Source organism: Oreochromis aureus, linkage group 14 (assembly GCF_013358895.1).
Source record: "Oreochromis aureus strain Israel breed Guangdong linkage group 14, ZZ_aureus, whole genome shotgun sequence".
Taxonomy (NCBI): Eukaryota; Metazoa; Chordata; class Actinopteri; order Cichliformes; family Cichlidae; genus Oreochromis; species Oreochromis aureus.
In genome coordinates, this window is record NC_052955.1 from 8683810 (window position 1) to 8696749 (window position 12940).

Sequence of the window (12940 nt, forward strand, 5' to 3'; positions counted from 1 at the left end):
AAATAACTGCTTCTCATTTCCACCTCCAACTCCTCCATTTCACATTTTATCTTTAAACACAGATCTTTCATGGTAGACCAGTATATTAAAACTCTACAATGAGTATATAGCTAAAGATATATACGATATATCAGCGGTCCTCAACCTTTTTTGGTGCCACGGACCAGTTTATGTCCGACAATGTTTTCACGGACCGGCCTCTAAGGTGTGGTGGTTAACAAAATAAACAAAAATAAAACCAGTACCAAAAATATAGAAGATTTATTCATAACACACGGGAAAAGACCCAGGGAAACCGAGTTAACGATAAAAATGATTAAAAAACGCCCGCTAAAAACAGATACAAACCCTGAAATCCACGTGGCCCGGGGGTTGGGGACCACTGCTATATAAAACTAAAGAAAATGTACTATGAAAAGGAAGATTTCTGTAAGACTCATTTTATTTTTAATTTCTTTAATAATAAATAGATCATCTTAAATTACACTGCAAAATATAAAAATCAATTGAAACCTGAATGGCAGAGATCCATCTGAGGAAAATATAAATGTCCAGATTTAGACACTGCAAACAATCATTTCCTACATAGTGTCATGTGAATGCCACTGTTGGAATTAAAAATGCATTTTTTGCACATCTTCACAGCACAGCTGTCTTTAGTTATAGATGACAATAAGCATCCTCTTATTCAGCCTACCTACCCTGACAGTCAGCGATGGGTGATAAACCTTCTAGCTGAACCCTTTTTTGTGGCGCTCTTTAACTATTAAGCTTGTATAACCGTTTGGGAAAAATCAAAACAGCACTGAATACAGGCGGAAAAATAACCCTTGCTTTGATATCATAAGCTACGTCAAGGACAGACATTTCAGAGTGATAATGAATAATGCGAAATGTAAAGGTGACTGCCAGCCTATTTAAAGCTTCACTTAAGAAAAAAAAAAAAAACATCACAGAAGAAATTTCCACCAAGATCAGTGACTAGATGACCTTCACATTATTAAATCTCATTTTTCTTCCCATTCACGGAAAAAAAAAAAAAAAAAAAAAAAAATCCACACATCCATGCAAAGGACTCTTAAAAAATTACTGATCTAAGAAAAAGGTCATTATGAATGAATAAGTCAAAAGCTTTTCTTTTTCAATAACAATTGTGTCGCTTCCATCATTTATTCATAGCTCAGTGTTTGGATGGATAAATACTGACCTTCCCACTTGCACAGTGGGTAGGATTAAGAAGGGGAAAAAATAAAAAGGGTTGCACTGCTTTAGAAAAAGCAACAAGAAAAACTTTTTCAGTTTGAATACCCTTAAAACCTATGTATAAAAAAAGATTTCAGAATCACGTTCAATGTTATCTGTTTTTTTATATAACAAAAGGAATACCAGAAATATGAAAACATACATTTCATTCTCAAGTTAATCCTCCTTAGGCCTCACAGTCCTGGGTTTATTTAGTGACTGTTGCCCATCTTGAGAAAGAGTTACCAAAACAAACCCTTATGAACATCAAAGCCACCTTTATCATGAAGGTATGTATAATGCACAGGCTTTAGGCTTTGTTGTAAACCCCTGAAAGGATTTAGCCAGTTATAGTGGTTCTTACATTTTAGAAATCAGCTACTACAATCATTTCTCCAGAAAAGTTAGGATGCTATGTAAAATGTAACTAAGCTATAAGGAAATTATATGCAAACCATTTAAAATAGTATTTAATGGGAAGCGGAAAAAAGACAACATATACATTTGTTATATAATATAATTTCAGAAGTATTTGATCATTTTGAACCAGAACTTGGACAGGGCCATGTTTCCAACTGTGCTGCATCACAACTCTTTGAGACTCAGAGCACCAATTGCTGCAGTCTTGAAAAAGTGAAGTGCTTTTCAATTCTTGCTTGATATCCTGTTTCAACTGTATCAAGCTCCTTTTGTTTACATTTTCAATGCATGACAGTCCTAAACAGCAGGGAACCTAGTTTAGAACCGACATTCTACATCTGCGGAGTTATTCTGTTGTAATACTTTGAAATAAATAAGGTTTTTCCTTAAAAAGAGCACAAAAAACTACCTATTTTAATAGTTCAAACACTAAATAAATTTAAACTATCATCCGAATGAAAATAATTAGGGAATATTTCAGATATGATGCATGAAAGAAAAATCAAAGAAAAATCCGTGAATACTTAACTGAGAGTAGGCGAAGTTCGACTGTATGTCGGTCAACACTGATGGTGCCTTATGAGACATGTGCAAAGTAACCGTGCCTTGTTCGCTTAATCGCTATACCATCACCAATGCTTGTTTTGCAACTATCTGCTCACAACAAGCCATGGTCCTTTTCTTTCCCCTTCCCCTGAGGCTCTGGTGTCCATGATATCCAAAAATAATTTAAAATTTTAAGTCATCAGAGCTAGTGTAGCGTTCCACTGTGTCTCAGTCAATCATACATCAGGATTGTAACCAGAGAAGGCATTCTTTGTGAGTCTTTTTTATGTGTTTTTTTTCTTTTGGTATAATTTTAATCATTATATACGTGGATGCAGGGACAAACTGCGTTTGCTGACAACTGTTTTCAGAAGTGTTCTTAAGCCCACGCAGTAATTTCCACAACAGGATCATGTTTTAATGCAATGCTGCCTGAGGGCTTGAAGATCACAGTCATTCATTATTGGTTGTCAGCCTTATCCCTCAAGTACAGAGATTCATGTTTACTCTCTTAATCTTTTAATGATATTGTGTACCATAAATGACGAAATTCAGAAATTCTTTCTTTTTTTGTTCTTAAATTAAACTATTTTGCCTACACAGTTTTTCACTGAATAGTAAACCCTCCTTCATGCTTTTTTTTTTTTTTTTAACTGAGAAACCCTGCCTCTGTGGGATGTTCTTCTTACACCCAATCATGTTAATGACCTGTTCCTAATTAACCTAATTAGTCGTGAGAAGCTCCAACAGGTGTGTATATGTATGTGTGTACTTTTGAGCACACAACCTTTACAGTCTTACAGGCAACTTTCTGAATTATACAGCTATTTCTGCTATTAAATTTAAAATGAATACACAGTTTGTAATTTCAACATTTCAAATTCTGCCTTAAGTGCTGAGTTTAAATAATTTGCACTGGATGCTGTTCACATATTTTGGGGGGAATTTTTTGTCATTTGTAGGTGCATCAACTCTCCTTGTCTATAATACATAAAAGTGCAACAGTGCGCAAAATCAACCATTTCTTTTAAAGCTTTATTTGATAGGGACAGTGAAGATAGATAGGAAAGCGGGGAGACAGAGGGCAAGACATGCAGCAAAGGGCCAAGTGCTCTCCGGCCATACGGCATGTAGTCGCCTGCTCATCCACAGAGCTAAACCGGTACCATATCAACTGTTTCTTAAAGCCACAAAGGTTTCCCAATATGTCCAGCTTTGTCTTCTCTCTATGATTTGTAGGTTTTCTAACTTTATGTCAGCCCGTTGCCTATTAAAGTGGCCGGGGAGGAAATATACAGAAAGGGGACACAAAAAGATAGATTTAAAGGAACCACATGTGCTTGCTCTTAGGGGGTCATCTGATTGTCAGGACTTTTCTCTATTGTGGGGTCTTTCCTTACACTTTCAATCACCTCAAGGGGACTCTTGTTGTAATTTGGTGCTATATAAATAAAAATACATAAAATCCATTTAAAATCACCTTACCTGAATCCACTTGTCAGGGACAGCCATTGCCAATCGGTAATCAAAACCAAGTCCTCCCTCCTCCACTTTTCTGCAGAGAGCTGGCATCCCTGACACATCCTATAGGAAAGTCTTGTTATTTAATATCACATTTCTGCTTTGTGGGCACAGATTTCAACAAAGATTTTATCAATACGCACAACTCACATGTTAAGGGGTGAAATTCCTACACCACAGGCAAAAAAAAGGAAAGAGTGACACCCCATTTCCTTTTGCATTACCTTTTAATTACAGCAATGAATACGTAAGTAAGCTATGTCTAACTAATAAGTTCTTTTAATTAATAACAGCTCTGGGCAGTGTCATTGCAAAGTTAGTGGATGCAAAGATGTGTGTGTGGCAGTGGGTTTTTACCTCTGCAACAGTGATGCAGTCAGGATAAAGGGTATGAAGAACGTGATTGGCAAGCATCAGGTAAACCACAGAATCTTCATCCACCTGTAGGCCAAAGTATTCACTGTAGTCCCCTGTGAAACCTGTGCCTGTAAACACCCACACAGTGAACACTCATCATGTTTTCACCCAAACTAAAGATTTTTTTTTTTTCTAAACTGATGCTACTGCTTTGCTTTATCTTCTTGACATATTTCTAAAATGTCCTAAAATTGCGAAATAAATGTAATCTTAATGAAGGCCGAAGGCTCCTTTGGATAAGAAACTAATAAAAATGCCTCTAGAGACTAAAGAGCAGCACTTACCAGAACTTGTAGGGTACTCGCAGAGATTTAAACTCTGGAGCAATTATTATTAACATTAAATACAGATGAATATTCTTGATCTCACTTTATCTCACTTTGTGGCATGTTTAAAAATGTGTTTTGTTGGCATAATGAGAACTAAAGTTTTATTTTTAAAAGGTGGACAGTATTATTCACTGATTATTATTCAAGTGCATCCAAGACACAGTGTACAGTCAAAATTCTTCCAAAATAAAAGTAGTAAAACTTGACCAATTTTGAGTTGCAGAAACTGAAAATTGTACTTAAAATTATTTGTTTGCTCTAGTTTTCATGAGCATGCTAGCAGGGCAGTTCTAACACCAAAAATACATTCTGACCCCTGAATTTTGGCAAAAATGAAGGTAAGCGCTAATTTTCAGATCAGAACTCTGCTCAAAATATTAATCTAATTTTGCTGTAATTTAGCTTGTTTGAACTGGATTTGTATCAAGCATGAAACACAGTTGTCAAAGTTCAGATATTATCATCTCTCCATTTGACCTTTTGCCCTCTACTTTGATCTTGGATTTGACATTTCTAGCAGCAAGAAAACTGTATTGTTGCCAAGTGATGTTACATGATTTTTTAAAGTATATTAAAATATCCCACAAGTAACAATTAGAAATCTTTGAAAATAAATTGTTGTAAGCACTGCGACTAAGAAATGACACCAGAGAAAGGCACATAACCCTTGAACGTCCTCCATCTTTATACATCTACATGTCATAAAATTGTGGATAAGTGACGGAATTGAGGTTTTTCCATGAAACAACATCTCATCTAGACCTGCTCTGTCAGGCAAGTTTCTAAAGACATTCAGTTGTTAAACGTATATTTTTGCATATTTATTTACTTATTTTTTTTTTTACCTTTGTTACTGTCATTGCTACTTTGTTGCTATTTCTACCATTATAACTGTTGCTGTTGCATCAAATGTTATAACAAAGGAAATTCCCAAATACAGAATAAAGATTTTCTTATCTTATAAGCCTGCTATATATTGTTACATAAAGAAATGTTACATGTTATCACATGAAGCAGCCACATACAGATGAGCAGACATAAGACCTAAGCTTACAATGTATATTAAAATTAACTTTAATTTTATACAATAGTTAACCTACAATTTTTTTTAAAAACTACACATTTTATAAATTGTAGCTAATCAGATGTTTTAATTGGCCTATTTGCACTCAGCACATTAAAATCCGCTAAGCAGACAACTCCTGAAAATCGTTCACCAATGTTGTCTAACGTTTGCTGAGTAAAATGTATTGTTTACCTCCATGACAACATTTCTAACGGTCCTATCCCAACTTTTGACGGCACACTGCTTTATTACCTGCATTTTGTCAGGTTACGTTTTACACCAAGTATATTTTAATTTCATTTATTGTAAATCTTAATTCAGACAACGGTCTTTTTGTTTTACCAGACCAAATTTTTCTAAATATAATTTGGTAAAAACACCAAAACAAACAAAAAAAAATTAGTTTTGATGACGTTTTTCACCTTTCTGTTAACCTTTCACCTTTATATTAAGCCTTTGATAAAAAAAAAAAAATGTTCCCTCATGATAGATAGGATAAGTTAGACCTCTCAACAAAACTCAAATTAATCTTTAACACTCGGGAGTGTGTGGTGTACACTCCACTGCGAGTTATAAACAAGAGCAGGATGACAGGCTTTACTCACACCATACAGCTCTGAAACATAAGGTGCACACAAACCAGTCTTACCGATGCCATGGTGATGGTACAGCATGGAAGTAATACCATCAAATCTGAAGCCGTCAAAGCGGTACTCCTCCAGCCACCAGCGCAGGTTTGACAGCAGGAATCGCAACACTTCCCAGCTAGAAAAAAAAACACACACACGCGCACACATGCACACATATTCAAGGTCAGGCAAAGCAAAAGCTGTGAATTATTCACACATCTCACTGTGCACTTTAGGCACCAGAGATTAATTTTCACCCCTACAGGACATTCACATATTGATAACCAAACTTATATTATGTCGGAGATTGAGTGCAAATGAGAGTGAACGGTGTTTTCATTAAGTACAGTGACTAAATTGAGGAGAAAACCAATTCAAATAACCAGTTGTCAAACTACAAATCAGTGGCTTACAGTGCATGGTTAAGTTTTCTGATTTCCATCGCATGCTTCAACTTGATCACTGGGTAAGCATTTTATATTACCAAGCCCATCTCTGTGTATTTGAAGTGATAGGATTTCACGCTACACTTGGGTAAACAAACACTGCGCAAGGAATGGAGTTTCCTCTCTTGAGGATGAGATAAATCATACACTTCTACTCGCTTTGGCCTCATCTTCATTGTTTTACAATATCCTACAACCAAGAGGTCAAAGACTGTACAAAAAAACCCCCCCAAAAAAACAAAAAAAAAACCAAAACAATAAACTATTTGAATTTGAAAGCGTAAATTGTGGTTGTAGTGTAGCCCACGGTGTGCTACAAAGCATGCAAATGCTCACTGTGCCTGTTGACTGGACTGAGTCGGTGGAGGACAGAGGAGGTGGATTCCATAAATGGCCCCAGTCTCCCCGTTCCTGACTGGGCGAGTCATCCGATTTCTAACAGCCTCTCAAGGCAAAGTACACTACACACCTCAACTCTTTCCATTGAGAGGTGTGTTGCCATGGAAACATCAGTAAAAACTCAATATTTGGTTGTCTATATGCAGTGTGTGTAATGAGGACCAAATGAAACACTGTATACATGGATGCCAAACTGGGAGGCAGCAGCAAAGCACCAGGGATGAGACACGAATGACATTCATTACACTGATTAAATGCAGACTGCTGCCTCTGCTTAGGACAGGCCCAGATCTTCTCCATACTCCAACAATGGTTTGTAATAGTTTGTGACTACTATGTGTGTATAAAAAACATTATAAATCTAACGAAGGTTTCTGTTTTTGTGATAAATTTGTATCCATGGAGTGTCTTTGAAGTACAACCAGTGATTGTTTTAAACTATAAAATTTGATTCTACTTCCTGAGCTACACTTCAAATTATACAGCATGTTTGTTAACAGAAATAATTCAACTATATGTATTCATGGTGCATCCACAAGTTGGCTGGCAGCTGTATAGGCCCACCATGAAAGACGCTCCTGTCTGACAAATGTTTCACCTCATCAAAAGTATTTTTGTTGTGTTATAGGGGGCATTTCACTGTCTAGTTATATAGAGTGAACCACATAAGCTCCTAGTAAGGCTGATTTCCTTCATCAATTAAAATGTTAATGTATTATTGAATATCAGTATCCTGAATTACAAAGGTCAGACACAGAGTTTTTTCCCCCTGTCTCAATACCACACCGAAGGGCCCTTCAATTCTTTTTATTTTTTGCAATTTCATCATGTCAAAAAATTGGTGAAGCAGCGAGAAGACCCAGATTCATGCTTCAACAACACTTCAATAACATCTTAAACTGAAAAATTTCACACAAACACTAGACAGCTCATGTCCTTAATAATGCTTTATCTTTAAAATGTATTATAGATTTATCTACCACTAAAGCCTGAGGATTACACCTCTGTGGCAAAAAACACAAAATCCCAGTTTCTTTTGGCCAAGAAAGCCATGACACAAAATGCATTTAAATGCATTCCCTTCTGTGCTCCATTCCTCAGGGATGACCAACACCAGCACTGTTTGACAGGTGTGAAGCTGCATGTTACATCGGTACTTCCTCCATCCCTAGAGAAAGAGCACAAGAGAGCCTGGTATGATCCGATATAGCAGGCTGGCTGGGTGGTCACGCAGACCCTGTGATAAATAGATTAGGTCCTCCACTCCACTGCGCAGAGCCAACAAAGGCTCAGACACAATGTATCCTCACGGGATGGAGATAATAGCCAGTGAGAGCCAGAGGCCCAAGATGAAACCATACTGCCACATTAGGACCCACAATGCCATTTATCATCAAGTCCAATTACGGTGAGAAAGTTAGATCTCTGTACCAATGCAATGCACCACTTATCTATGCAGTTCAATGAAGTTATCACTTGGTCTGTGGTGTTAATACAAAAGCAAATTGCATATTACACTGTCCTCATAGTAAAGCTCTGCGATGACAGTGAAACCTGGTTAGGGAGCACTAATAGAGTAAAAGCCTAATATTGCTGCTTGTAGGGTAAGATAAAGTAATCTGTCATGGGTGTTTCTGTTTTACCTGCAAGTGCACACTGCCAGAATAAAAAAAAAGATAACAAAAAAAAAAACCCCTTCATGTTTAGTTGCTCCTCATCAGAGCTTATTTGCCCCTCATGCTGGCCATAGCTGTGCCCGGTATTACAATGTGTATTTACACTCAGTTTCCAGCCGAAGGGAGCCATAAGTTGCCGTGTTTCTAGAATTTTGCATTAGGTGACATGTCAACTTGTCACGATGGCATGGAGAGAGATTTAAGTCCCTGTTTTACCAACATCACAGGTAAGCTGCAGATAAGACCAAATAAATTTTAGAAGCTGACAGTTCATTCCACGAGAAGTGTGATGCCCAAACTATGTCACTAGACAACCCGATGGATGGGGTGCATTTGTTAGACCAAAAAGGACAAATGAGGTGGCTCGTTTAATGCATTTCAAAACCTTCTATAGCCCAACAGGGGACAGAGACACTGACAGGAGTGTCAAAATCAATGAAACCACATTTCTGGGCTTAAACTTGATTTATTTATTAATCACATTTCTTCCAAATTCAGATTTGCATGGATTAACTAAAGGCAATTTTTGAAGACTATGACTTACTTGTACACCTTTTTTCCCCCCTTTTGAGGCTACTACAGTGTGTGCTTGAAATGTTCTCTAACTGTTTGTTTTTTTTATTTTCAGTTTAACCGCTCTCCAGTAAAACAGTGATTTCAGTAAGCCAAATCACACATGCCTTGATGCACACAGGTGCTGTGTTGGACTTGTGCAGAAATTACATCTTTATACTGTGTAGCAGAACATTGTAAACAGCCATTCCACGAGTCTGGTAGTACTGGCTGCCTTGCTGGGTAAATTCTCATCTAGAGGTCTGACAGACTGTCCCTGTATTGCTTTGCTTTGTGTTAGATATCTGCCATTTGTCTGGCATTTTTTATGCAGCCTGGCAGCTATCTGCTCTTGCTTGGCATCTTAGGAAGAATATTCTGCTGCCTGAGAGACTGTTTGTATGTTTAGCAACCTGTAATTAGTATCACTTTGTACTTGCCGTCTTTCAGGAATCAGTGGCTGTCTGTCAAGCCTGTTCTAATTCTTCAGAGTTTTCTCCAATGGACCATATTTTAGGAGTTGCAGGACATTTAGAAGTGTTTTTCATAAGAAAGCCGTTAAAGTAATTTAAATAACCATAGTAAAAAAGAAAGATAATTACTAGTCTTCAAACTTTGTTATCTAGTAAGCTAGATATCCTGCATTACAGTTAGTAACATAAGATAGTGCTCCTGCTAGTTTTTGATTACTCCCTGTTCTGGCCATGTTGGCCTCAATTTGTGCAGCAAACATCAGTTTCTATGACAAAACCGCCCATCCTTCGTGTGTATTGTCATCACTGGTAAAATAAGAGCTTTGAATCTTTGAATCTTGAATCTTTCAGAGCTAGGTCTCGGGCTTCGACCCAGAAATCATACAGCAGTTTTCAGTGGAATAGTAGGTACTGTTCAAGCATAAAGGTGGTACATCACTTTAGGAGCATGACCAAAAGCAATCAGTGCCTTTCTGGAGATCCAGTTTTTAAAGTCACAAAGTAAACAAACTCCTTCCTCCGTTCCATCCATCCATTGTATAACCTGGACACACTTCCAGTCCACAGGCTAAGGGCTCCAACATGTTTACATGCTCAACATTGTAGAGGTTTACTGTCACCAAGGGGAAGAGTCACAAAAAGCGGTCTGTGGGCTACTCTTGCTTGTGCCGTTTTTGGTCCTTGCCAGCTAGGAGAAGACTAAAGTCAGAACATGCAAAGAGCTGAAGTGAAACCAAGAATTAAAAACAATGAAAAGGGCCACTGCGGCCCACCATCAGGGCTTCTCATGCTGTATTTTTCAATAAACCAATTAGGATCTGACCCATACATAGTGTCATCCATAACAAGCTTTGGGATTTTTTGAAGAACTGCACTTTAGCATAAGATAAGAGACAGAAATAGTATATCATAAATTAAGCACAATAGGAAAAAACACACATGGCAGCACGGTGGCACGGTGGTTAGCACTGTTGCCGCACAGCAAGAAGGTCCTGAGTTCAATTCCACCATCAGGCCGGGGTCTTTCTGTGTGGAGTTTGCATGTTCTCCCCGTGTTTGCGTGGGTTCCCTCCGGGTACTCCGGCTTCCTCCCACCGTCCAAAGACATGCAGTTTGAGGGGATAGGTTAATTGGATAATCCAAATTGTCACTAGGTGTGAATGTGTGAGTGAATGTGAGCGTGAATGGTTGTCTGTCCCTGTGTGTTGGCCCTGCGACAGACTGGCGACCTGTCCAGGGTGTACCCCGCCTCTCGCCCTATGACAGCTGGGATAGGCTCCAGCGCCCCCCGCGACCCTGGAAAGGATAAGCGGAAGCGAATGGATGGATGGAGGAAAAAACATTTTCACATTCACACCTATGGTCAGTTTACTTAACAATCGTGTCTTAGGACCGTGGGAGGAAGCTGGGGTACAAACAGTGAACTCACATAAGTACAGGGAGACCATGAAAACACATCAAAACCAGGACCATCTCGCTGTGAGGAACCAGTGCAAACCACTGCACTACTGTGCTACCCCAGGTACAACACTCAATTTAAAAATTCACAAACTATAGATATTTTCCTCTTATTTGTCTAGTTTTCAAGGGTTGAGGTGCATGAAAGTAAAGTGTTTGTATCTTATCCTACTCAGTGACTCCATCGAGCACCTACTGGTAGCAATACAGGGAGCTCCAAGAAGCCAACTTGCACACCTACTGCTAAGCTGAGCTCATTAGCCGAAGCTCACTAGAGGGGAAAAACTACTTTTCCCATTGCTGTGTGACCTGATGGGATAGGGGAAATAACTCATGGGTGTTAAATACTGAAATGAATGCATTTGGATTGAGTGACTGAGTTTTCAAGTGTGGGTTTATTGATTGATCAGACAGTACTAAAACCCCAGCTACAGCACAAAGTTGGTCCAAGTATGTAAAAACACGAATGCTCCTAAGGGAAATAGATTTTTTGTTGTTGTTGTTTCTTCTGTGATGGTTTCTGCTCCATTTCTTTAAAATAAAAGCATGCCAGTTACCAGCAGGGTGATTCCTTGCTCCCCTAGATGTCTTTCCTTGGGTGTAGTTTTCTTATTCTAGAACTTCAAAATTTAAAGGACATTTAGCTGGTAACAGCTGGAAACAGATTTTGTAGTGTCATCTCATGCTTTAGAGAAAATTGCATCATTTGTTGTGTATCTAGTTTTATTGGAGGGTTACATGGATTCAGGTCTAATTAAATAACTGGACCAGTGTCTTAGCATTATATTATAGCTCAAACAAACAAAAAAAAATGATATATGCATACATACACAGACATGCATGTGTAGAATAATACTGTCAAAGTGAAAATAGTTAGTCCTCCCTTTCAACTAAAAAGCATTTTCAAAAGCCTAGCCCCGAGCCCATTTTTCATATCTTAAGAATTCACACAAAAATTGATGAAAACTTGATGCAAATGATCCTGAGAGAGGTTGGGGGATTATAGAATGGACCCACAGCAAGCTCTTCAGAACTCTCACTACTGATCTGCAAAAAGGCTTGGCTTCTTTGGCTGCCAACCCCCCTACAAGCGCTCCACTTACCCGGTCACTGTGTCAAGGTGACTTTGACGTATTTAAAAGGTTCATGAAGGAAACAGACACAGATGAACGATGTAGATGTCCCCAAATTAGTTTCTGTTCGACACATACCTATGCGTCTGGTGCAACACACTTAGTACATTCACATATACCACATCTTGACAACTTATTGACCTATTATGCTACATTCCAGCTCCAAATTTGAATTCTATTAGAGCCGCTAATAGAAAAACCCATATTTATCTTATTCTCTTTAAATTGGGGAGACTCTTATTTTGTTAACTGAAACAAACCATTTTAGCTCTTGTGACGTTCAGGCCACCTTCTTACCTTCTTTAACCTCCTAAGACTCGAACTCTTTCATGGCATGCTTGAACTCTTTGCTATTTGGGCTGATTGGGACTTGATGAGTGTAAAAACAAAGAATTACCTGATTTTTTTTTTTTTTTTTTTTACTGATTTTTGTTTCGGAGAAAAATGAGATCCACATATGAGGACATTCATTTTAAATTTCGATAGATCAGTGGCAGTATAATGTCCACGTAAGTGGATATCAGGCACTTGTAGAGCAAAATTTTGTATTTTGGTCTAGACAACCCAAAATATGATGTCCATATATGTGGATGCCAGGTCCTAGGAGGTTAAGCTAAATGTCTTCTGATTAGC

The 12940-nt window shown here is 38.1% G+C and overlaps 1 protein-coding gene across 1 annotated transcript in view; it reads right to left on the reverse strand.

The window, feature by feature from the left end:
• The window catches only part of gbe1b (glucan (1,4-alpha-), branching enzyme 1b), a 93127-nt gene that overhangs the window by 50658 nt on the left and 29529 nt on the right, over nt 1-12940 (reverse strand). Inside the window, exons 8-10 of the mRNA XM_031751231.2 lie at nt 6191-6306; nt 4087-4214; nt 3694-3792 (exon numbers count right to left, since the gene is read on the reverse strand). Coding sequence (XP_031607091.2) covers nt 3694-3792; nt 4087-4214; nt 6191-6306 — 343 coding nt within the window. The remainder of the gene's footprint in view (nt 1-3693; nt 3793-4086; nt 4215-6190; nt 6307-12940) is intronic.